The sequence below is a fragment of the Pocillopora verrucosa genome, chromosome 12 (assembly GCF_036669915.1).
Source record: "Pocillopora verrucosa isolate sample1 chromosome 12, ASM3666991v2, whole genome shotgun sequence".
NCBI classification, from domain to species: Eukaryota; Metazoa; Cnidaria; class Anthozoa; order Scleractinia; family Pocilloporidae; genus Pocillopora; species Pocillopora verrucosa.
The window spans coordinates 17,412,322-17,438,764 of record NC_089323.1 but is presented as its reverse complement, the minus strand read 5'-3'; the positions used below and the strand labels follow the sequence as shown (position 1 = coordinate 17,438,764).

Sequence of the window (26,443 nt, the reverse complement as noted above, 5' to 3'; positions counted from 1 at the left end):
GATGAAAGCAGAGTAGTTACATTTTTTCAACAGTACGGACTAAGGATAAAGCTGATTTCCCTTCTGCTGATTTTGGAGTATCTATGTAGCTTTTGAGGTAAGTTCTTAATGTTTTTATCAGTGCTCTCGATCATTAATAAGGCAATTTTTTGGATTAAGCTTATAGCCCCCTGCTGATTAATTTGTAGAAAATATAGCAGGGTATGTCAAGTCATATTTTAGGATTTAGTGTTTTGATATTATTGTTGTCATCCAATTTGTTTCTCACAGCTTGTATATCTCAAACTGTTAATTAATTCAAGCTTAATTTTCATAAATATCTCAACATATTAAGTGAGACAAGTAAAATGGACCAAGGAGTATTTATTTATTTATTTTTTTTTAACAAGAATTATTTGTCCTTATTGATTTAATGCATTGTATAATATACTTTATACAAATTTTTTTACCTTGCCTAATTTCTAATTTAAGTCATTATGCAAGCTGCTTTTTGAAGATTATTTATAGCCATTGAAGTGGTAGAGTCGTCCAAACAAAATCTGGGAACTCTGATGCAACATTTGCTAAAATCAAACAAAAAACGAATTTAGAAAACATAAGATCAAATTTCAGAAAATATATGAATTCACAATACAATTAACTGTAAATTCACGTGACTCTACCATATTTCTCAACTGAGAATTTGACTTAGTATAAGCAAACAGGTCACTGTACTTTTTAAGAGCTCATAAATAAACAAAATTGATTCCATCATTACCATAAGCAAGTGAAAAAATAGACCATGTTTGCTCCTGTCTAATTGTCTAATCTACATCTTTCTCGTAATTTAGGTTTTACTTGTTGCATGCCAGTCATCTTCATGTGATTCCAACCGATCAAGATAACTCATTCAGTGAAAGTCATGATACACTTTATACATTCCGCTTGCATTACCAGGAGCTTTAAGAGCCTCTGAAGAAACTTTGCTAAGATTTCCGCACAGCCCCAAACTTCATTATATGCATACAATTATCAGACAGAGAAGACAAGGGCGAAAGCAGTAGATTGCCAATGCAGCCTTTCGCTTTCGGGCTCAAACGGCTTTGCTTTAGAAAAGTATGAGACTGAGCAGATAATTCTTACTTAAAAGTTTGACCTATTATGTGCAGGTTACTTGTACTTCCTCTTAGCCTTGGTCAATGACGCAAACCACGGTACCGCTTAAATTAAAAAAAAGAACATTCTTGGAAGACCAGCGGCAACTTACTGCGATTTTAACCAGGGGTACTGCCAATAATATGTCTTAAGTGTTATTGCATTTTTGATGAAATTTTGGACTTTTCCATCGCCAGTCAAGCTCAGAATATAACGATTTTGAGAGAAGCGGTTTGTGATTTACGCCTTTCTTTTTGAACGTATCAGGGTGTGTAGACTTGGCCGCTATATATCTTGACCTTTGTAGTCAAAGATTCGCTTGAAATTTGCACTGGAATCACAACACCACTGGATGAAGAGCCATCCAACGTTATGACTTCTTTAGTTTCGCCAGTACTTACAAAGGATCTGTCATCTCTTGACAACTTAACTGAGGTCTGCCGAGTAGTCCACGTCTTTCCATCATGTATCTCGACTTTTGGTGACGAAGAAATGTCTTTTATTTCAATGGGAATGACTGCGCTGCCACTAGATGAGACCCCTCCTAATTTTACAACCTGACGTGCCTCACCGGCATGGAAAAAAATCCTTTCTTTCTCTGCAGGCGATATACTTGTATTTGCGCGAGTTATCCAGTTCTCACCGTTATGTATGACGACTCCAGAAGAAGAAGAAACTTGTTTCGGTTCAACGGGAATTACAACGCTGTCGGAGGAATGAGCTCCATCTGACTTTAAAACTTGGTTTGTTTCCCTTGATCGAACAAACCCTGTTTTTCCCGCAGGTAATTCAGTCAGATAATGCCTTATCCCCTGCTCATCTTTGTTATTTCCAGTTGCGAAGGCTGCATCTTGAATCTGAATGAAGAAGGTGTTGTCAGTGCCCCTCAGAGGCACATTTGAATTTTTCGGTAACACATCAGATCCTGTCATTGAATGCATTTCCTGGGTTCTAGAAAGTGATCTAAGTTTTTCCAATGACTCCTTTAAAGGTTGTGGTGCTTGTGATCGCCAATCTTCGTTTCCTTTATCCTCCACTTTCCATTCATCCGTTAACTCTCTCTTTTGGGTAAGTGGTAATTCACGACTTTGTAATTCAATGACATTTTTAGGGCTCTTCATATGCCTAACCATCTCAGATGACAAGGCATTCCCACCGTTAGTAGAATGTGTATCCTTTATGAAATAATTTTTCGATGGCTTGATGTCTTTGACTTCTGTGGTGAAATTGCATTGATTAAAGTCGGGAATGACAAGTCTGCCAGGGCTGGATTTGTCGAGCTTTTTCTCGGGCTGTGTATCTTGGTTGTTAAGAAACTGAGTTTTATCTGCTGACAGCCTGTTTGCCTGGAGAGGTGGTTCTGATCTGACCTCTTCCTGAGTAAGTACCTGTGTTATCCACTCTTCAGTTTTGATTTTGTCGACTTTGGGCGATACCTTTACGTCTTTGACGTCTGTGGTGAAAGTGCTTCCATTAAAGTCGGGAATGACAAGTCTCCCAAGGCTGGATTTGTCGAGCTTTTTCTCGGGCTGTGTATCTTGGTTGTGAAGAAACTGCATTTTTTCTGCTGACAGCTTGTTTGCCTGGAAAGGTGGTTCTGATCTGATCTCTTCTTGAGTAACTTCCTGTGTTACCCACTCTTCAGTTTTGAGTTTCTCGACTTTGGGTGATGGCTTAGTCTCTTTGACCTCGGTGGTAAAAGTGCTTTGATTAAAGGTGGGAATGACAAGTCTGCCAGGGCTGGATTTGTCAAGCTTATTCTCGGGTTGTGTATCTTGGTTGTGAAGAAATTGCACTTTATCTGCTGACAGCCTGTTTCCCTGGAGAGGTGGTTCTGATCTGACTTCTTCCTGGGTAACAACCTGTGTTACCCACTCTTCAGTTTTTAATTTCTTGACTTTGAGCGATGTCTTATTGTCTTTGACTTCTGTAGTGAAAGTGCTTTGGTTAAAGTCAGGAATGACAAGTCTGCCAGGGCTGGATTTTTGGAGATTTTTCTCGGGCTGTGCATCTTGGTTTTGAAGAAATTGCATTTTATCTCCTGGCAGCCTGTTTGCCTGGGGAGGTGGTTCTGATCTGACCTCTTCCTGAGAAACTACCTGTGTTACCCACTCTTTAGTTTTGAGAAGGTCGACTTTGGGCGATGGCTTAGTGTCTTTGACCTGTGTGGTGAAAGTACTTTGATTAAAGTCAGGAATGATAACTCTTCGATGGCTGGATTTGTCAAGCTTATTCTTGGGCTGTGTATCTTGGTTGCGAAGAAATTGCATTTTATCTGCTGAGAGCCTGTTTGCTTGGAGAGGTGGTTCTGATCTGACTTCTTCCTGGGTAACAACCTGTGTTACCCACTCTTCAGTTTTGAGTTTCTGGACTTTGAGCGATGTCTTATTGTCTTTGACTTCTGTAGTGAAAGTGCTTTGGTTAAAGTCGGGAATGACAAGTCTGCCAGGGCTGGATTTTTCGAGATTTTTCTCGGGCTGTGCATCTTGGTTGTGAAGAAACTGCATTTTATCTGCTGGCAGCCTGTTTGCCTGGGGAGGTGGTTGAGATCTGACTTCTTCCCGAGTATCTACCTGTGTTTCCCACTCTTCAGTTTTGAGTTTCTCAATCTTGGGTGATAACTTACTCTCTTCGAGCTGTGTGGTGAAAGTTCTTTCATTAAAGTCAGGAATGACAAGCTTGCCAGGGCTGGATTTGTCGAGCTTTTTCTCGGGCTGTGTATCTTGGTTGTGAAGAAATTGCATTTTATCTACTGACAGCCTGTTTGCCTGGAGAGGTGGTTCTGATCTGATCTCTTCTTGAGTAAGTACCTGTGTTAGCCACTCTGCAGTTTTGAGTTTGTCCCCTTTGGGCGATGGCTCAGTCTCTTTGACCTGTGCAATAGAAGTGCTTTGATAAAAGTCGGGAATGACAAGTCTGCCAGGGCTAGATTTCTTGAACCTTTTCTCGGCTTGTGTATCTTGGTTGTGAAGAAATTGCATTTTATCTCCGGACAGCCTGTTTGCCAGAAGGGGTGGTTCTGATCTGACTTCTTCCTGAGTAACTACCTGTGTTACCCACTCTTCAGGTTTGAGTTTGTTGACTTTGGGTGATTGTTTAGTCTCTTTGCCCTCTGTGGTGAAAGTGCTTTGGCTAAATTCGGGAATAACAAGTCTACCAGGACTGGATTTGTCGAGCTTTTTTTCGGGCTGTGTATCTTGGTTGTGAAGAAATTGCATTTTATCTCCGGACACCCTGTTTGCCAGAAGGGGTGGTTCTGATCTGACTTCCTCCTGAGTAACTATTTGTGTTACCCACTCTTCACTTTTGATTTTGTCGACTTTGGGCGATAACGTAGTCTCTTTGACCTCTGTGGTGAAAGTGCTTTGACTAAAGTCGGGAATAACAAGTCTGCCAGGACTAGATTTGCCGAGCATTTTCTCGGGCTGTGTATCTTGGTTGTGAAGAAATTGCATTTTATCTGCTGACAGCCTGTTTGCCTGCAGAGGTGATTCTGATCTGACCTCTTCCTGAGTTACTACCTGTGTTACCCATTCTTTCGTTTTGAGTTTGTCGACTTTGGGTGATGGCTTAGTCTCTTTGACCACTGAGGTAAAGGTGCTTTGATTAAAGTCGGGAATGACAAGTCTACCAGGGCTGGATTTGTCGAGCTTTTTTTCGGGCTGTGTATCTTGGTTGTGAAGAAATTCTATTTTATCTGCTGACAGCCTGTTTGCTTGGAGAGGTGCCTCTGATCTGACTTTTTCTTGAGTAACCACTTGTGTTACCCACTCTTCACTTTTGAGTTTGTCGACTTTGGGCGATAACTTAGTCTCTTTGACCTCTGTGGTGAAAGTGCTTTGATTAAAGTCGGGAATAACAAGTCTTCCAGGGCTAGATTTCTCGAATGTTTTGTCAGGCTGTGTATCATCGTTGTGAAGAAATTGCATTTTAGCTGCTGACAGCCTGTTTGCGTGGAGTGGTGGCTCTGATCTGATCTCCTCTTGAGTAAGTACCTGAGTTACCCACTCTTCAGCTTTGCGTTTGTCGACTTTGGGCGATGGCTCAGTCTCTTTGACCTGTGCGGTGAGAGTACTTTGATTAAAGTTGGGAATGACAAGTCTGCCAGGACTAGATTTGTCGAGCATTTTCTCGGGCTGTGTATCTTGGTTGTAAAGAAATTGCATTTTATCTGCTGACAGCCTGTTTGCATGTAGAGGTGGTTCTGATCTGACCTCTTCCTGAGTTACTACCTGTGTTAGCCACTCTTCAGTTTTGAGTTTGTCGACTTTGGGCGATGGCTTAGTCTCTTTGATCTCTGAGGTGAAAGTGCTTTGATTAAAATCGGGAATGACAAGTTTCCCAGGGGTCGATTTGTCGAACGTTTTCTCGGGGTGCGTATCTTGGTTGTGAAGAAATTGCATTTTATCTGCTGACAGCTTGTTTGCCTGCAGAGGTGGTTCTGATCTGACTTCTTCCTGAATAACAACCTCTGTTACCCAGTCTTCACTTTTTATGTCGTCGACTTTGAGCGATGGCTTAGTGTGTTGGGCTTCTGTGGTGGAAGTGCTTTGATTAAAGTCGGGAATGACAAGTCTGCCAGGGCTAGATTTCTTGAACTTTTTCTCACCTTGTGTATCTTGGTTGTGAAGAAATTGCATTTTATCTCCGGACAGCCTGTTTGCCAGAAGGGGTGGTTCTGATCTGACCTTTTCCTTAGTAACTAACTGTGTTACCCACTCTTCAGTTTTGAGTTTGTTGACTTTGGGTGATGGCTCAGTCTCTTTGCCCTCTGTGGTGAAAGTGCTTTGGCTAAATTCGGGAATAACAAGTCTGCCAGGACTAGATTTGTCGAGCTTTTTCTCGGACTGTGTAACTTGGTTATGAGGAAATTCTATTTTATCTGCTGATAGCTTGTTTGCTTGGAGAGGTGGTTCTGATCTGACATCTTCCTGAGTTACTACCTGTGTTAGCCACTCTTCAGTTTTGAGTTTGTCGACTTTGGGCGATGGCTTAGTCTCTTTGACCTCTGAGCTGAAAGTGCTTTGATTAAAGTCGGGAATGACAAGTTTCCCAGGGTTCAATTTGTCGAAGGTACTCTCGGGGTGCGTATCTTGGTTGTGAAGAAATTGCATTTTATCTGCTGACAGCCTGTTTGCCTTCAGAGGTGGTTCTGATCTGACCTCTTCCTGAGTTACTACCTGTGTTAGCCACTCTTCAGTTTTGAGTTTGTCGACTTTGGGCGATGGCTTAGTCTCTTTGACCTCTGAGGTGAAAGTGCTTTGATTAAAGTCGGGAATGACAAGTTTCCCAGGGTTCAATTTATCGAGCATTTTCTCGGGCTGTGTATCTTGGTTGTGAAGAAATTGCATTTTATCTGCTGACAGCCTGTTTGCATGTAGAGGTGGTTCTGATCTGACCTCTTCCTGAGTTACTACCTGTGTTAGCCACTCTTCAGTTTTGAGTTTGTCAACTTTGGGCGATGGCTTAGTCTCTTTGACCTCTGAGGCGAAAGTGCTTTGATTAAAGTCGGGAATGACAAGTTTCCCAGTGTTCGATTTGTCGAACGTCTTCTCGGGGTGCGTATCTTGGTTGTGAAGAAATTGCATTTTATCTGCTGACAGCCTGTTTGCCTTCAGAGGTGGTTCTGATCTGACTTCCTGAATAACAACCTCTGTTACCCAGTCTTCACCTTTTAGTTCGTCAACTTTGAGCGATGGCTTAGTGTCTTGGGCTTCTGTGGTTGAAGTGCTTTGATTAAAGTCGGGAATGACAAGTCTGCCAGGGCTAGATTTCTTGAACTTTTTCTCGGCTTGTGTATCTTGGTTGTGAAGAAATTGCATTTTATCTTCGGACAGCCTGTTTGCCAGAAGGGGTGGTTCTGATCTGACTTCTTCCTGAGTAACTACCTGTGTTACCCACTCTTCAGGTTTGAGTTTGTTGACTTTGGGCGATGACTTAGTCTCTTTGCCCTCTGTGGTGAAAGTGCTTTGGCTAAATTCGGGAATAACAAGTCTACCAGGACTGGATTTGTCGAGCTTTTTCTCGGGCTGTGTATCTTGGTTGTGAAGAAATTGCATTTTATCTGTTGACAGCCTGTTTGCCTGTAGAGGTGGTTCTGATTTGACCTCTTCCTGAGTTACTACCTGTGTTAGCCACTCTTCAGTTTTGAGTTTGTCGACTTTGGGTGATGGCTTAGTCTGTTTGACCTCTGAGGTGAAAGTGGTTTGATTAAAGTCGGGAATGACAAGTTTCCCAGGGGTCAATTTGTCGAACGTTTTCTCGGGATGCGTATCTTGGTTGTGAAGAAATTGCATTTTATCTGCTGACAGCTTGTTTGTCTGCAGAGGTGGCTCTGATCTGACTTCTTCCTGAATAACAACCTCTGTTACCCAGTCTTCACTTTTTAGTTCGTCGACTTCGAGCGAAGGCTTAGTGTCTTTGGCTTCTGTGGTGGAAGTGCTTGGATTAAAGTCGGGAATGACAAGTCTGCCAGGGCTAGATTTCTTGAACTCTTTCTCGGCTTGCGTATCTTGGTTGTGAAGAAATTGCTTTTTATCTCCGGACAGCCTGTTTGCCAGAGGGGGTGGTTCTGATCTGACTTCTTCCTGAGTAAGTACCTGTGTTACCCACTCTTCAGTTTTGAGTTTGTTGACTTTGGGCGATGGCTTAGTCTCTTTGCCCTCTGTGGTGAAAGTGCTTTGGCTAAATTCGGGAATAACAAGTCTACCAGGACTGGATTTGTCGAGCTTTTTCTCGGGCTGTGTATTTTGGTTGTGAAGAAATTGCATTTTATCTGCGGACAGCCTGTTTGCATGTAGAGGTGGTTCTGATCTGACCTCTTCCTGAGTTATTACCTGTGTGAGCCACTCTTCAGTTTTGAGTTTGTCGACTTTGGGCGATGGCTTAGTCTCTTTGACCTCTGAGGTAAAAGTGGTTTGATTAAAGTCGGGAATGACAAGTTTCCCAGGGTTTGATTTGTCGATCGTTTTCTCTGGGTGCGTATCTTGGTTATGAAGAAATTGCATTTTATCTGCTGACAGCCTGTTTGCCTTCAGAGGTGGCTCTGATCTGACTTCCTGAATAACAACCTCAGTTACCCAGTCTTCACTTTTTAGTTCGTCGACTTTGAGGGATGGCTTAGTGCCTTGGGCTTCCGTGCTGGAAGTGCTTTGATTAAAGTCGGGAATGACAAGTCTGCCAGCGCTAGATTTATCGACCTTTTTCTCGGGCTGTGTATCTTGGTTGTGAAGAAATTGCATTTTATATCCGGACAGCCTGTTTGCCTGTAGAGGTGCTTCTGATCTCACCTCTTCCTGAGTTACTACCTGTGTTAGCCACTCTTCAGTTTTGAGTTTGTCGACTTTGGGCGATGGCTTAGTCCCTTTGACCTCTGAGGTGAAAGTGCTTTGATTAAAGTCGGGAAGAACAAGTTTCCCAGGGTTCGATTTATCGAGCATTTTCTCGGGCTGTGTATCTTGGTTGTGAAGAAATTGCATTTTATCTGCTGACAGCCTGTTTGCATGTAGAGGTGGTTCTGATCTGACCTCTTCCTCAGTTACTACCTGTGTTAGCCACTCTTCAGTTTTGAGTTTGTCGACTTTGGGCGATGGCTTAGTTTCTTTGACCTCTGAGGCGAAAGTGCTTTGATTAAAGTCGGGAATGACAAGTTTCCCAGGGTTCGATTTGTCGAAGGTCCTCTCGGGGTGCGTATCTTGGTTGTGAAGAAATTGCATTTTATCTGCTGACAGCCTGTTTGCCTTCAGAGGTTGTTCTGATCTGACTTCTTCCTGAATAACAACCTCTGTTACCCAGTCTTCACCTTTTAGTTCGTCCACTTTGAGCGATGGCTTAGTGTCTTTGGCTTCTGTGGTGGAAGTGCTTTGATTAAAGTCGGGAATGACAAGTCTGCCAGGGCTAGATTTCTTGAACTTTTTCTCGGCTTGTGTATCTTGGTTGTGAAGAAATTGCATTTTATCTCCGGACAGCCTGTTTGCCAGAAGGGGTGGTTCTGATCTGACTTCTTCCTCAGTAACTACCTGTGTTACCCACTCTTCAGTTTTGAGTTTGTTGACTTTGGGCGATGACTTAGTCTCTTTGCGCACTGTGGTGAAAGTGCTTTGGCTAAATTCGGGAATAACAAGTCTACCAGGACTGGATTTGTCGAGCTTTTTCTCGGGCTGTGTATCTTGGTTGTGAAGAAATTGCATTTTATCTGTTGACAGCCTGTTTGCCTGTAGAGGTCGTTCTGATCTTACCTCTTCCTGAGTTACTACCTGTGTTAGCCACTCTTCAGTTTTGAGTTTGTCGACTTTGGGCGATGGCTTAGTCTCTTTGACCTCTGAGAGGAAAGTGCTTTGATTAAAGTCGGGAATGACAAGTTTCCCAGGGGTCAATTTGTCGAACGTTTTCTCGGGGTGCGTATCTTGGTTGTGAAGAAATTGCATTTTATCTGCTGACAGCTTGTTTGTCTGCAGAGGTGGCTCTGATCTGACTTCTTCCTGAATAACAACCTCTGTCACCCAGTCTTCACTTTCTAGTTCGTCGACTTCGAGCAAAGGCTTAGTGTCTTTGGCTTCTGTGGTGGAAGTGCTTTGATTAAAGTCGGGAATGACAAGTCTGCCAGGGCTAGATTTCTTGAACTTTTTCTCGGCTTGTGTATCTTGGTTGTGAAGAAATTGCATTTTATCTCCGGACAGTCTGTTTGCCAGTGGGGGTGGTTCTGATCTGACTTCTTCCTGATCAACTACCTGTGTTACCCACTCTTCAGTTTTGAGTTTGTTGACTTTGGGCGATGGCTTAGTCTCTTTGCCCTCTGTGGTGAAGGTGCTTTGGCTAAATTCGGGAATAACAAGTCTACCAGGACTGGATTTGTCGAGCTTTTTCTCGGGCTGTGTATCTTGGTTGTGAAGAAATTGCATCTTATCTGCAGACAGCCTGTTTGCATGTAGAGGTGGTTCTGATCTGACCTCTTCCTGAGTTACTACCTGTGTTAGCCACTCTTCAGTTTTGAGTTTGTCGACTTTGGGTGATGGCGTACTCTCTTTGACCTCTGAGGTGAAAGTGCTTTGATTAAAGTCGGGAATGACAAGTTTCCCAGGGGTCAATTTGTCGAACGTTTTCTCGGGGTGCATATCTTGGTTGTGAAGAAATTGCATTTTATCTGCTGACAGCTTGTTTGCCTGCAGAGGTGGTTCTGATCTGACTTCTTCCTGAATAACAACCTCTGTTACCCAGTTTTCACTTTTTAGTTCGTCGACTTTGAGCGATGGCTTAGTGTCTTTGGCTTCTGTGGTGGAAGTGCTTTGATTAAAGTCGGGAATGACAAGTCTGCCAGGGCTAGATTTCTTGAACCTTTTCTCGGCTTGTGTATCTTGGTTGTGAAGAAATTGCATTTTATCTCCGGACAGCCTGTTTGCCAGAAGGGGTGGTTCTGATCTGACTTCTTCCTGAGTAACTAACTGTGTTACCCACTCTTTAGTTTTGAGTTTGTTGACTTTGGGCGATGGCTTAGTCTCTTTGCCCTCTGTGGTGAAAGTGCTTTGGCTAAATTCGGGAATTACAAGTCTACCAGGACTGGATTTGTCGAGCTTTTTCTCGGGCTGTGTATCTTGGTTGCGAAGAAATTGCATCTTATCTGCAGACAGCCTATTTGCATGTAGAGGTGGTTCTGATCTGACCTCTTCCTGAGTTACTACCTGTGTTAGCCACTCTTCAGTTTTGAGTTTGTCGACTTTGGGTGATGGCTTACTCTCTTTGACCTCTGACGTAAAAGTGGTTTGATTAAAGTCGGGAATGACAAGTTTCCCAGGGGTCAAGTTGTCGAACGTTTTCTCGGGGTGCGTATCTTGGTTGTGAAGAAATTGCATTTTATCTGCTGACAGCTTGTTTGCCTGCAGAGGTGGTTCTGATCTGACTTCTTCCTGAATAACAACCTCTGTTACCCAGTCTTCACTTTTTATGTCGTCGACTTTGAGCGATGGCTTAGTGTCTTTGGCTTCTGTGGTGGAAGTGCTTTGATTAAAGTCGGGAATAACAAGTCTGCCAGGGCTAGATTTCTTGAACTTTTTCTCGGCTTGTGTATCTTGGTTGTGAAGAAATTGCATTTTATCTCCGGACAGTCTGTTTGCCATAAGGGGTGGTTCTGATCTGACTTCCTCTTGAGTAACTACCTGTGTTACCCACTCTTCAGTTTTGAGTTTGTTGACTTTGGGTGATGGCTTAGTCTCTTTGCCCTCTGTGGTGAAAGTGCTTTGGCTAAATTCGGAAATAACAAGTCTACCAGGACTGGATTTGTCGAGCTTTTTCTCGGGCTGTGTATCTTGGTTGTGAAGAAATTGCATCTTATCTGCAGACAGCCTGTTTGCATGTAGAGGTGGTTCTGATCTGACCTCTTCCTGAGTTACTACCTGTGTTAGCCACTCTTCAGTTTTGAGTTTGTCGACTTTGGGTGATGGCGTACTCTCTTTGACCTCTGAGGTGAAAGTGCTTTGATTAAAGTCGGGAATGACAAGTTTCCCAGGGGTCAATTTGTCGAACGTTTTCTCGGGGTGCATATCTTGGTTGTGAAGAAATTGCATTTTATCTGCTGACAGCTTGTTTGCCTGCAGAGGTGGTTCTGATCTGACTTCTTCCTGAATAACAACCTCTGTTACCCAGTTTTCACTTTTTATGTCGTCGACTTTGAGCGATGGCTTAGTGTCTTTGGCTTCTGTGGTGGAAGTGCTTTGATTAAAGTCGGGAATGACAAGTCTGCCAGGGCTAGATTTCTTGAACCTTTTCTCGGCTTGTGTATCTTGGTTGTGAAGAAATTGCATTTTATCTCCGGACAGCCTGTTTGCCAGAAGGGGTGGTTCTGATCTGACTTCTTCCTGAGTAACTAACTGTGTTACCCACTCTTTAGTTTTGAGTTTGTTGACTTTGGGCGATGGCTTAGTCTCTTTGCCCTCTGTGGTGAAAGTGCTTTGGCTAAATTCGGGAATTGCAAGTCTACCAGGACTGGATTTGTCGAGCTTTTTCTCGGGCTGTGTATCTTGGTTGCGAAGAAATTGCATCTTATCTGCAGACAGCCTATTTGCATGTAGAGGTGGTTCTGATCTTACCTCTTCCTGAGTTACTACCTGTGTTAGCCACTCTTCAGTTTTGAGTTTGTCGACTTTGGGTGATGGCTTACTCTCTTTGACCTCTGACGTAAAAGTGGTTTGATTAAAGTCGGGAATGACAAGTTTCCCAGGGGTCAAGTTGTCAAACGTTTTCTCGGGGTGCGTATCTTGGTTGTGAAGAAATTGCATTTTATCTGCTGACAGCTTGTTTGCCTGCAGAGGTGGTTCTGATCTGACTTCTTCCTGAATAACAACCTCTGTTACCCAGTCTTCACTTTTTATGTCGTCGACTTTGAGCGATGGCTTAGTGTCTTTGGCTTCTGTGGTGGAAGTGCTTTGATTAAAGTCGGGAATAACAAGTCTGCCAGGGCTAGATTTCTTGAACTTTTTCTCGGCTTGTGTATCTTCGTTGTGAAGAAATTGCATTTTATCTCCGGACAGTCTGTTTGCCATAAGGGGTGGTTCTGATCTGACTTCCTCCTGAGTAACTACCTGTGTTACCCACTCTTCAGTTTTGAGTTTGTTGACTTTGGGTGATGGCTTAGTCTCTTTGCCCTCTGTGGTGAAAGTGCTTTGGCTAAATTCGGAAATAACAAGTCTACCAGGACTGGATTTGTCGAGCTTTTTCTCGGGCTGTGTATCTTGGTTGTGAAGAAATTGCATCTTATCTGCAGACAGCCTGTTTGCATGTAGAGGTGGTTCTGATCTGACCTCTTCCTGAGTTACTACCTGTGTTAGCCACTCTTCAGTTTTGAGTTTGTCGACTTTGGGTGATGGCGTACTCTCTTTGACCTCTGAGGTGAAAGTGCTTTGATTAAAGTCGGGAATGACAAGTTTCCCAGGGGTCAATTTGTCGAACGTTTTCTCGGGGTGCGTATCTTGGTTGTGAAGAAATTGCATTTTATCTGCTGACAGCTTGTTTGCCTGCAGAGGTGGCTCTGATCTGACTTCTTCCTGAATAACAACCTCTGTTACCCAGTCTTCACTTTTTAGTTCGTCGACTTTGAACGATGGCTTAGTGTCTTTGGCTTCTGTGGTGGAAGTGCTTTGATTAAAGTCGGGAATGACAAGTTTCCCAGGGGTCAATTTGTCGAACGTTTTCTCGGGGTGCGTATCTTGGTTGTGAAGAAATTGCATTTTATCTGCTGACAGCTTGTTTGCCTGCAGAGGTGGCTCTGATCTGACTTCTTCCTGAATAACAACCTCTGTTACCCAGTCTTCACTTTTTAGTTCGTCGACTTTGAGGGATGGCTTAGTGTCTTTGGCTTCTGTGGTGGAAGTGCTTTGATTAAAGTCGGGAATGACAAGTCTGCCAGGGCTAGATTTCTTGAACTTTTTCTCGGCTTGTGTATCTTTGTTGTGAAGTAATTGCATTTTATCTCCGGACAGCCTGTTTGCCAGAAGGGGTGGTTCTGATCTGACTTCTTCCTGAGTAACTAACTGTGTTACCCACTCTTCAGTTTTGAGTTTGTTGACTTTGGGCGATGGCTTAGTCTCTTTGCCCTCTGTGGTGAAAGTACTTTGGCTAAATTCGGGAATAACAAGTCTACCAGGACTGGATTTGTCGAGCTTTTTCTCGGGCTGTGTATCTTGGTTGTGAAGAAATTGCATCTTATCTGCAGACAGCCTATTTGCATGTAGAGGTGGTTCTGATCTGACCTCTTCCTGAGTTACTACCTGTGTTAGCCACTCTTCAGTTTTGAGTTTGTCGACTTTGGGTGATGGCTTACTCTCTTTGACCTCTGAGGTGAAAGTGCTTTGATTAAAGTCGGGAATGACAAGTTTCCCAGGGGTCAAGTTGTCGAACGTTTCCTTGGGGTGCGTATCTTGGTTGTGAAGAAATTGCATTTTATCTGCTGACAGCTTGTTTGCCTGCAGAGGTGGTTCTGATCTGACTTCTTCCTGAATAACAACCTCTGTTACCCAGTCTTCACTTTTTATGTCGTCGACTTTGAGCGATGGCTTAGTGTCTTTGGCTTCTGTGGTGGAAGTGCTTTGATTAAAGTCGGGAATGACAAGTCTGCCAGGGCTAGATTTCTTGAACTTTTTCTCGGCTTGTGTATCTTTGTTGTGAAGAAATTGCATTTTATCTCCGGACAGTCTGTTTGCCATAAGGGGTGGTTCTGATCTGACTTCCTCCTGAGTAACTACCTGTGTTACCCACTCTTCAGTTTTGAGTTTGTTGACTTTGGGCGATGGCTTAGTCTCTTTGCCCTCTGTGGGGAAAGTGCTTTGGCTAAATTCGGAAATAACAAGTCTACCAGGACTGGATTTGTCGAGCTTTTTCTCGGGCTGTGTATCTTGGTTGTGAGGAAATTGCATCTTATCTGCAGACAGCCTGTTTGCATGTAGAGGTGGTTCTGATCTGACCTCTTCCTGAGTTACTACCTGTGTTAGCCACTCTTCAGTTTTGAGTTTGTCGACTTTGGGTGATGGTGTACTCTCTTTGACCTCTGAGGTGAAAGTGCTTTGATTAAAGTCGGGAATGACAAGTTTCCCAGGGGTCAATTTGTCGAACGTTTTCTCGGGGTGCGTATCTTGGTTGTGAAGAAATTGCATTTTATCTGCTGACAGCTTGTTTGCCTGCAGAGGTGGCTCTGATCTGACTTCTTCCTGAATAACAACCTCTGTTACCCAGTCTTCACTTTTTATGTCGTCGACTTTGAGCGATGGCTTAGTGTCTTTGGCTTCTGTGGTGGAAGTGCTTTGATTAAAGTCGGGAATGACAAGTCTGCCAGGGCTAGATTTCTTGAACTTTTTCTCGGCTTGTGTATCTTTGTTGTGAAGAAATTGCATTTTATCTCCGGACAGCCTGTTTGCCAGAAGGGGTGGTTCTGATCTGACTTCCTCCTGAGTAACTACCTGTGTTACCCACTCTTCAGTTTTGAGTTTGTTGACTTTGGGCGATGGCTTAGTCTCTTTGCCCTCTGTGGTGAAAGTGCTTTGGCTAAATTCGGGAATAACAAGTCTACCAGGACTGGATTTGTCGAGCTTTTTCTCGGGCTGTGTATCTTGGTTGTGAAGAAATTGCATCTTATCTGCAGACAGCCTGTTTGCATGTAGAGGTGGTTCTGACCTGACCTCTTCCTGAGTTACTTCCTGTGTGAGCCACTCTTCAGTTTTGAGTTTGTCGACTTTGGGCGATGGCTTAGTCTCTTTGACCTCTGAGGTGGAAGTGGTTTGATTAAAGTCGGGAATTACAAGTTTCCCAGGGTTCGATTTGTCGAACGTTTTCTCGGGGTGCGTATCTTGGTTGTGAAGAAATTGCATTTTATCTGCTGACAGCCTGTTTGCCTTCAGAGGTGGCTCTGATCTGACTCTTTCCTGAAGAACAACCTCTGTTACCGAGTCTTCACTTTTTAGTTCGTTGACTTTGAGCGATGGCTTAGTGTCTTGGGCTTCCGTGGTGGAAGTGCTTTGATTAAAGTCGGGAATGACAAGTCTGCCAGGGCTAGATTTCTTGAACTTTTTCTCGACTTGTGTATCTTGGTTATGAAGAAATTGCATTTTATCTCCGGACAGCCTGTTTGCCAGAAAGGGGGGTTCTGATTTGACTTCTTCCTGAGTAACTACCTGTGTTACCCACTCTTCAGTTTTGAGTTTGTTGACTTTGGGCGATGGCTTAGTCTCTTTGCCCTCTGTGGTGAATGTGCTTTGGCTAAATTCGGGAATTACAAGTCTACCAGGACTGGATTTGTCGAGCTTTTTCTCGGGCTGTGTATCTTGGTTGTGAAGAAATTGCATTTTATCGGATGACAGCCTGTTTGCCTGGAGGAGTGGTTCTGATCTGACCTCTTCCTGAGTTACTACCTGTGTTAGCCACTCTTCAGTTTTGAGTTTGTCGACTTTGGGTGATGGCTTACTCTCTTTGACCTCTGACGTAAAAGTGGTTTGATTAAAGTCGGGAATGACAAGTTTCCCAGGGGTCAAGTTGTCGAACGTTTTCTCGGGGTGCGTATCTTGGTTGTGAAGAAATTGCATTTTATCTGCTGACAGCTTGTTTGCCTGCAGAGGTGGTTCTGATCTGACTTCTTCCTGAATAACAACCTCTGTTACCCAGTCTTCACTTTTTATGTCGTCGACTTTGAGCGATGGCTTAGTGTCTTTGGCTTCTGTGGTGGAAGTGCTTTGATTAAAGTCGGGAATAACAAGTCTGCCAGGGCTAGATTTCTTGAACTTTTTCTCGGCTTGTGTATCTTCGTTGTGAAGAAATTGCATTTTATCTCCGGACAGTCTGTTTGCCATAAGGGGTGGTTCTGATCTGACTTCCTCCTGAATAACTACCTGTGTTACCCACTCTTCAGTTTTGAGTTTGTTGACTTTGGGTGATGGCTTAGTCTCTTTGCTCTCTGTGGTGAAAGTGCTTTGGCTAAATTCGGAAATAACAAGTCTACCAGGACTGGATTTGTCGAGCTTTTTCTCGGGCTGTGTATCTTGGTTGTGAAGAAATTGCATCTTATCTGCAGACAGCCTGTTTGCATGTAGAGGTGGTTCTGATCTGACCTCTTCCTGAGTTACTACCTGTGTTAGCCACTCTTCAGTTTTGAGTTTGTCGACTTTGGGTGATGGCGTACTCTCTTTGACCTCTGAGGTGAAAGTGCTTTGATTAAAGTCGGGAATGACAAGTTTCCCAGGGGTCAATTTGTCGAACGTTTTCTCGGGGTGCATATCTTGGTTGTGAAGAAATTGCATTTTATCTGCTGACAGCTTGTTTGCCTGCAGAGGTGGCTCTGATCTGACTTCTTCCTGAATAACAACCTCTGTTACCCAGTCTTCACTTTTTAGTTCGTCGACTTTGAGCGATGGCTTAGTGTCTTTGGCTTCTGTGGTGGAAGTGCTTTGATTAAAGTCGGGAATGACAAGTTTCCCAGGGGTCAATTTGTCGAACGTTTTCTCGGGGTGCGTATCTTGGTTGTGAAGAAATTGCATTTTATCTGCTGACAGCTTGTTTGCCTGCAGAGGTGGCTCTGATCTGACTTCTTCCTGAATAACAACCTCTGTTACCCAGTCTTCACTTTTTAGTTCGTCGACTTTGAGCGATGGCTTAGTGTCTTTGGCTTCTGTGGTGGAAGTGCTTTGATTAAAGTCGGGAATGACAAGTCTGCCAGGGCTAGATTTCTTGAACTTTTTCTCGGCTTGTGTATCTTTGTTGTGAAGAAATTGCATTTTATCTCCGGACAGCCTGTTTGCCAGAAGGGGTGGTTCTGATCTGACTTCCTCCTGAGTAACTACCTGTGTTACCCACTCTTCAGTTTTGAGTTTGTTGACTTTGGGCGATGGCTTAGTCTCTTTGCCCTCTGTGGTGAAAGTGCTTTGGCTAAATTCGGGAATAACAAGTCTACCAGGACTGGATTTGTCGAGCTTTTTCTCGGGCTGTGTATCTTGGTTGTGAAGAAATTGCATCTTATCTGCAGACAGCCTATTTGCATGTAGAGGTGGTTCTGATCTTACCTCTTCCTGAGTTACTACCTGTGTTAGCCACTCTTCAGTTTTGAGTTTGTCGACTTTGGGTGATGGCTTACTCTCTTTGACCTCTGAGGTGAAAGTGCTTTGATTAAAGTCGGGAATGACAAGTTTCCCAGGGGTCAAGTTGTCGAACGTTTTCTTGGGGTGCGTATCTTGGTTGTGAAGAAATTGCATTTTATCTGCTGACAGCTTGTTTGCCTGCAGAGGTGGTTCTGATCTGACTTCTTCCTGAATAACAACCTCTGTTACCCAGTCTTCACTTTTTATGTCGTCGACTTTGAGCGATGGCTTAGTGTCTTTGGCTTCTGTGGTGGAAGTGCTTTGATTAAAGTCGGGAATGACAAGTCTGCCAGGGCTAGATTTCTTGAACTTTTTCTCGGCTTGTGTATCTTTGTTGTGAAGAAATTGCATTTTATCTCCGGACAGTCTGTTTGCCATAAGGGGTGGTTCTGATCTGACTTCCTCCTGAGTAACTACCTGTGTTACCCACTCTTCAGTTTTGAGTTTGTTGACTTTGGGCGATGGCTTAGTCTCTTTGCCCTCTGTGGGGAAAGTGCTTTGGCTAAATTCGGAAATAACAAGTCTACCAGGACTGGATTTGTCGAGCTTTTTCTCGGGCTGTGTATCTTGGTTGTGAGGAAATTGCATCTTATCTGCAGACAGCCTGTTTGCATGTAGAGGTGGTTCTGATCTGACCTCTTCCTGAGTTACTACCTGTGTTAGCCACTCTTCAGTTTTGAGTTTGTCGACTTTGGGTGATGGCGTACTCTCTTTGACCTCTGAGGTGAAAGTGCTTTGATTAAAGTCGGGAATGACAAGTATCCCAGGGGTCAATTTGTCGAACGTTTTCTCGGGGTGCGTATCTTGGTTGTGAAGAAATTGCATTTTATCTGCTGACAGCTTGTTTGCCTGCAGAGGTGGCTCTGATCTGACTTCTTCCTGAATAACAACCTCTGTTACCCAGTCTTCACTTTTTAGTTCGTCGACTTTGAGCGATGGCTTAGTGTCTTTGGCTTCTGTGGTGGAAGTGCTTTGATTAAAGTCGGGAATGACAAGTCTGCCAGGGCTAGATTTCTTGAACTTTTTCTCGGCTTGTGTATCTTTGTTGTGAAGAAATTGCATTTTATCTCCGGACAGCCTGTTTGCCAGAAGGGGTGGTTCTGATCTGACTTCCTCCTGAGTAACTACCTGTGTTACCCACTCTTCAGTTTTGAGTTTGTTGACTTTGGGCGATGGCTTAGTCTCTTTGCCCTCTGTGGTGAAAGTGCTTTGGCTAAATTCGGGAATAACAAGTCTACCAGGACTGGATTTGTCGAGCTTTTTCTCGGGCTGTGTATCTTGGTTGTGAAGAAATTGCATCTTATCTGCAGACAGCCTGTTTGCATGTAGAGGTGGTTCTGACCTGACCTCTTCCTGAGTTACTTCCTGTGTGAGCCACTCTTCAGTTTTGAGTTTGTCGACTTTGGGCGATGGCTTAGTCTCTTTGACCTCTGAGGTGGAAGTGGTTTGATTAAAGTCGGGAATTACAAGTTTCCCAGGGTTCGATTTGTCGAACGTTTTCTCGGGGTGCGTATCTTGGTTGTGAAGAAATTGCATTTTATCTGCTGACAGCCTGTTTGCCTTCAGAGGTGGCTCTGATCTGACTCTTTCCTGAAGAACAACCTCTGTTACCGAGTCTTCACTTTTTAGTTCGTTGACTTTGAGCGATGGCTTAGTGTCTTGGGCTTCCGTGGTGGAAGTGCTTTGATTAAAGTCGGGAATGACAAGTCTGCCAGGGCTAGATTTCTTGAACTTTTTCTCGACTTGTGTATCTTGGTTATGAAGAAATTGCATTTTATCTCCGGACAGCCTGTTTGCCAGAAAGGGGGGTTCTGATTTGACTTCTTCCTGAGTAACTACCTGTGTTACCCACTCTTCAGTTTTGAGTTTGTTGACTTTGGGCGATGGCTTAGTCTCTTTGCCCTCTGTGGTGAATGTGCTTTGGCTAAATTCGGGAATTACAAGTCTACCAGGACTGGATTTGTCGAGCTTTTTCTCGGGCTGTGTATCTTGGTTGTGAAGAAATTGCATTTTATCGGATGACAGCCTGTTTGCCTGGAGGAGTGGTTCTGATCTGACCTCTTCCTGAGTTACTACGTGTGTTACCCACTCTTCAGCTTTGAGTTTGTCGACTTTGGGCGATGGCTCAGTCTCTTTGACCTGTGCGGTGAAAGTACTTTGATTAAAGTCGGGAATGACAAGTCTGCCAGGACTAGATTTGTATACCATTTTCTTGGGCTGTGTAGCTTGGTTGTGAAGAAATTGCATTTTATCTGCTGAGAGCCTGTTTGCCTGTAGAGGTGGTTCTGCTCTGACCTCTTCCTGAGTTAGTACCTGTGTTACCCACACTTCACTTTTGAGTTTGTCGACTTTGGGCGATGGCTTGGTGTCTTTGACTTCTGTGGTAAAGGTGCTTTGATTAATGTCGGGAATGAGAAGGTTGGCAGGGCTGCATGTGTCGAGCTGTTTCGCGCGCTGTGTATCTTGATTGTGAAGAAATTGCATTTTGTCTGCCGACAGCCTGTTTGCTTGGAGAGGTGGTTCTGATCTGATCTCCTCTTGAATAAGTACCTGTGATACCCACTCTTCAGTTTTGAGTTTGTCGACCTTGGGCGATGGCTTAGTCTCTTTGACGTCTGTGGTGGATGTACTTTGATTAAAGTCGGGAATGACAAGTCTTCCAGGACTAGATTTGTCGAGCTTTTTCTCAGGCTGTGTATCTTGATTGTGAAGAAATTCTATTTTATCTGCTGACGGCCTTTTTGCCTGGAGAGGTGGCTCTGATCTGACTTCTTCCTGATTAACTACCTGTGTTACCCACTTTTCAATTTTCAATTTGTTGACTTCAGGCGATGGCTCAGTCTCTTTGACCTCTGTGGTGAAAGTATTTTGTTTTAGGTCGGGAATGACAAGTCTGCCAGGACCAGATTTGTCGAGAATTTTCTCGGGCTCTGTATCTCGGTTGTGAAGAAATTGCATTTTATTTGCTGACAGCCTTTTTGCGTGCAGAGGTGGCTCTGATTTGACTTCTTCCTGAGTAAGTACCTGTGTTACCCACTCTTCGGCTTTGAGTTTTTCGACTTTGGGCGATGGTTTAGTGTCTTTGACCTCTGTGGTGAAAGTACTTTGTTTAAAGTCCGGAATGACAAGTCTTCCAGGGCTGGATTTGTCGAGGTTTTTCTCGGGCTGTGTATCTTGGTTGTAAAGAAATTGCATTTTATCTGCTGACAGTCTGTTTGCCTGGAGGAGTGGTTCTGGTCTGATCTCTTCTTGAGTAACTACCTGTGTTACCCACTCTTCAGTTTTGAGTTTGTCGACTTTCGGTGATGTCTTAGTCTCCTTGACCTCTGTGGTGAAGGTGCTTTGATTAAAGTCGGGAATGACAAGTCTGCCAGGGCTGGATTTGTCGAGGTTTTTCTCGGGCTGTGTATTTTCGTTGTGAAGAAATTTCATTTTATCTTCTGAGAGCCTGTTTGCCTGGAGAGTTGGTTCTGATCTAAATTCTTCGTTGGTAACTACCTGTGTTCTCCACTCTGCAGTTTTGAGTTTGTCGACTTTGGGTGATGGCTTGGTCTCTTTGACTTCTGCTGTGAAAGTACTTTGATTAAAGTCGGGAATGACAAGTCTTCCAGGGCTGGATTTGTCGAGGTTTTTCTTGGGCTGTGTATCTTGGTTGTGAAGAAGTTGCATTTTATATGCTGAGAGCTTATTTGTTGGCAGCGATTTTTCTGAACGGACATCTTTCTGAGTAACTACCTGTGTTTCCCACTCCTCAATGTTGGGGTCTTTTACTTTTTCGTCACTTTTGACATTGTTGTCCTTTGGCGTTGGCTCACATAGTTTTACCTGATTGGTTGAAGTGTATTGAGTAAAATTGGGAATTATAAGTTTTCCAGAGTCAGATATATTTGTTGTTTGGTGCTGTGTCGTTATTTGTTTTGTGTTGGTTGATGGGAGACGCTCTTTTTGGTGCTGCAGTTGTGTTATTGATTTTTCTCCGTACACCTCTGATCCAAAAATCTTATGAGAAGGGCCTGGGCTTGTGACTGAGTAAGAGTATGTTGGTGATTTCTGGGTTTCTTGGGGGGTGTCAATAAGTTGCCTTTCTCCTTGGGATGAATTTTGTGCTGTGGCATGGTATGCCGTAGTTCGGGTGGTTAATTTTAGTTGTCTCCTTTTTTCTGCGTCTGTTGATGGTTGGCCAATGCCCTCAGTATGACGATTACCAGATATTTCTCTTACGGCTCTATTTTCTGATTTAGAGACCATATCCATTTGCGTAAATATCGTCTTGGGCTTGGATTGAAAGGCCAGATTTGTTCTGAGAGTGTTTTGTTTTTGAACGTCATGGTCTTGGTTTGTTGCCAGGTCTTCTGTATTTATTTCAAAGGATACATTGGATATCTCTGTATGTTTTGGTTTTTCGCGCGCAAAGTTTGTGATTGTTTGCGTTTCAGGCTGGTATCTTGTTACATTTTCCAACACTGCTATGCCATCATGAACTCTGTATGTGTAACTCGTTTTTGACCTTCGTCTGCTGGTAGCTGTTATATTAGTAGAGTCCACGTTGGTGTGTTTTCCAGGGTCTTCGTTGGCTGCAGTGGTTGAGTGTCTATTCGTTGTTTGAATATTTTCTTGTAATTTCGCAAGACTTTGTTCAGTATTAGAATTTACTGTTGTTGTAATATTCAGTGCTGCCTCGTTGGCGAGCTGTTTCTTCTCTTCTTCATTCGTAACAAATGTCCGAACGATCTTTGTTGAACTTTGTTTTGTATATGCTGGATTAGCATCTTTTCTGCCACGAATTTTGAAGGCAATTCCACCTCCTTGGTCTACTTCACTGTGTGGACTTTCTGCAACTGCTGCTTCGTAACTCGAAGGAAACGTTTCTGGTTTTATGATGGCGCCCTCCTCGCCTGTTATTTCGATCGGGTGCTGTGTCGAAGCGCTGGAATACGTGAACATCTTTCTCGTGATAATTTGTGACATTTTTTCTCAATTTGAAGTGGAAGGAAGAGTTCCCTTCGTGTTATCTAACCAAGCGGCGTCATGGGATGAATTCGGAGATTTTTTCGTTGTTGTGCTGCGTAAAAAGTGAAGAAAATAGCGATTGAGTGTGGGACTGTTTCCTAGTGACGTTGCGAAATCTCGTGCGGGGATTGGAGGAATTATTTCTTGTTTGATCTGATCTGAGTTTGATCTATGAATACTTAAATTAATTGATATATAGTGGTTTCTAGCCTGCCGGGCCAGTAGGTTAATTATATTTTTAACTGATACGGAAACAATTGTGACATACTACAGTCGAATCTGTATTAAGCGGTCACCATGTATTAAGCGGTCGGTTGTCAAAGTCCCGTAATTTTGTTCCACTTAACGCCGGTAATTTTCACCTCTATTTAGCAGTCACCTTTATTGAGTGTTCGTGGTCACCCTTGACTGAGTCCTAACGACCTGTTTGTATTGTCTTCCATTGTATTGAATGATCACTTAAAGCCGAACCTCTCATATAACATTAAGAATTCTCTTAAGTCAAATTTATTCCATGTTTATCTCCCGGAATCAATGTTAGTAACTTTCAGTTCAACTGTCGTCAACGCACTGTATTTTATCTTTCTTCTTTGGACTGTTTGGAAAAATATTACGCACGAACATCAGACAAGTCATTTGCCGGTCAAGCTGCATTAAGTAGTCCACCTGTATTAAGCGGTCATCCGCCATTCCTCTCGGGTGACAACTTAATACAGGTTTGACTGTAGTATTCCCTAGCCATCTTGTTAAAGGTCCTTAGAACTGAGGCAATGTGAGGTAGAAAAACCATGAGGGAAAAGTGTAAGAAAGTTGTGAGCTTATGACCACTCATCAAGTTTTCTTTGGTAAAACTAAATCATTCGCTCCCACAAAGGGCTAACGCTCAAAACGTCAGCTGTAGGAACTCTTTACGGTGGATAACGTAGCATTTATTGCCTCTGCTCCTATTTAGTGTTATCCATAATAAAAAAGTGTTTCTTCGGCGTTACGCCCAGTAGTACGTGTTTAACGAGCGATTGTTCACCTTAACTTACTATCTTAGGTGATGCGTAAGATATCGTGCGTCACAACCTGATACAACTCAACTTTTAGCATAAACTGGCGATTTTAAGCGTTATTAATAATGACATTCACAGTAACGGAATACGGCAAAAACCCCTGCGATTTCCTTTTTTGTTTTTTTTTTCCTTGAAACATAAATTAACCCCCCCCCCCAAAAAAAAAAAAAAAAAACATCGGAAACAACATATATTATTAATTCTTATACTTTCAAGGTAGTAAACTTGGTACAAAAAAAGCGGATGAAAGAATTTTACATGTGTCGTTTACCGTTTGCCACAAGTCTTATTCTTAAGTTCCAAGCAACTCCCTTGATATATCTACTTGTCTTCTGAAAAGGTTCAGGAATACTAAAGTCTTAATGATCGGTATATTGGATTTTGGTCCGAGACTTCCTTCCCTAGGATTATTTTTATCGAAATATCGACTCTCATTAGCCTTTACTCTAACAGTTTTATTGTCTCAAACGCCGAAAAAAAAACACTTTGCAGTTATTTGACTTTTCTCGACTCCTTACGAAAGAACGAGATTGCCGACAATGGATTTACCTTTATGTTTTTGTTTAGTTGAGTTGACACAAGCAAACTGTTCAACTCAAGCATGCTCAATCAAAAATACTGAAACGTACACAAAAACGTTAAGCGATTCTCTCTAATCTGTGGCGTTTCCAAGAGCCGAAAATATTTTATTTTCAATTAACTGTGTATTGTATTTAAATTAGACAGTCGTATCATTTGTTTTATCAGTGTAAACTCTTACGTACTCCCATTTAATAGACAAAGAAAGGTTGGGGTTTGTTTTGCTGGAATGTTCCGTAAGACAATAACGGAAAAAGGTGCTTGAAATTGATGATAGATATTCCTCCTCACCCTGCCACATATCCTCGACAATTTTGCAATATACATTAGGCATTCGTGTGTGGAACAATCTAGGGACACGATTGAATTCGATGGAGTGACTGAGTTCCTCAAGCGTTAAGAAGTAAATACAAGTTGGACAACCGACTGAGTTAACTAAGTTCGGAGTCTTTCTAGGGTTTTGTAATAAACTGATAGAGATCAAGCCGTAATCTGAACATTAATCTGGGAAAGTAAACACGCAAAGATTATCAGATTTTTCCAAATACGTTCTGTGATTATCAAACTGCACTCATATGAAGATGTAACAACTGCAGCTTCTTATGTTTTTGTAGTAGAGAACATTAATCATTTTATTTTATAGCAAGTGTTACGATTAAGGTAGGGTCTTGTCTAACTTCGTATGCTCCTCTAAAAGAGGTTTATTCGCCCCTCACTCCTTACGCTAACTTTATTGACATGCAGTGTGCTCTTGATCTTTAGATAAAGGAAAGTAAAATATTACCTTCTTCCGTGGAGTGGACTTGAAAATGGAACGAACGCACCGCACTGCTCAACTTGATTATAATATGTTGATTCGTGACACAAACTGTACCCAGTAACATTGCCAACTCATCTGAGCGAGTCTAAGAGACTGACCGTAATATAGCAACGACCTGAAACAACAGGACGAACAGTGGACAGGGTTATTGGAGTGTGACTGATCCAAAGATAATTATCGCAACTAGAAGGTTCTGCCTCATGCGTGAAGCCAGTGTTGTTTAAACACATCCCACTTTCCTCTATGGCCGAATTTTCACTTTCCAGGTCAAAAACGGTACCACTATTGCTAATTGATTCGCAACGCAGAAACTAAAAACAGTATGGACCCGTTTGCTGTCCGTTTGTTCTGTCGATTTTCGATTATTTTTGCTGATAAAAGTTTGAATTCTCCTGAACTGTTTTTAGGAATTGTTAATAAAAAATGCACTAATCACTTTCTTTGTTGAGGATAATGACATCTTCATTCGACCATAACTAACTCGGCCAATTTCCCACGCTTCCTTTGAAGTTGCTTTCTTTCGTTGAGGTTATTCCCAGGCAAAGGAAAACCGACAGAATTTGTAGCACGAACATTACCAATTTGTTAATCCTTTGCACGCACAAGCTGGAATTTTTTTATATATTTAATCATTTGCCAGTTAGTTTTCTAAAGACCTCCAGGTGGTAGTAAATTTGGATTTATATGACTCCAGAAAGATTTAATGTGGATCGATGATTCTGCATCATAATCGTCATACTTCTTATATAATTACCCCTTACTTTTAAATCAGTGGGAAACACAGCTATACCGCTTTTTAACAACTAATTATTGAATTTTTAATCCATTCACTCGCCCATCTTTATGGAACTTTCAAGAATTATCTGCATGACTGGTGAGCGAAAAACAGGTGAATAAGTAAAAGAAAGTACTCTCTTTCCTCATATCATTGTACATTCTTATTGTATACTTTTCCCACGGTTTTACACAACATTTTGATATTGATCTTGCCTTCAAGGTCTTCGATTTTATCCTTAGCAACTGTCATCGATGAAATCAAAGACGTAAGCAACTGGGGTCACTATAAAACAAAGTGGATGAACTGGAACTAATTGCTTCCGTGCAATGGGTCCCCGCCGATTTTTTAGTGATATCATGATAATTATAACTTTCGTGACGCAGATGTCACCCCGGGAGTACAAAGACGTATTGCGAACTACCTATGCTTTGTTAACACAAGTGATATCATTTGCACT

General features: G+C 42.7%; 1 protein-coding gene across 1 annotated transcript; it reads right to left on the bottom strand.

Moving 5' to 3' along the window:
• Positions 1–29: 29 nt before the first annotated feature.
• LOC131799867 (titin-like) lies at positions 30–25,246 on the bottom strand. The gene is made up of 5 exons (XM_066158917.1): positions 25,173–25,246; positions 21,947–22,803; positions 21,513–21,847; positions 5,842–21,251; positions 30–5,622 (listed from the first exon to the last, which is right to left on the bottom strand). Exons 2-5 carry the CDS (start codon positions 22,707–22,709, stop codon positions 1,398–1,400), a joined length of 20,733 nt encoding a protein of 6,910 aa, XP_066015014.1. The 5' UTR covers positions 22,710–22,803; positions 25,173–25,246; the 3' UTR covers positions 30–1,397.
• Between the last annotated feature and the right edge of the window lie 1,197 nt (positions 25,247–26,443).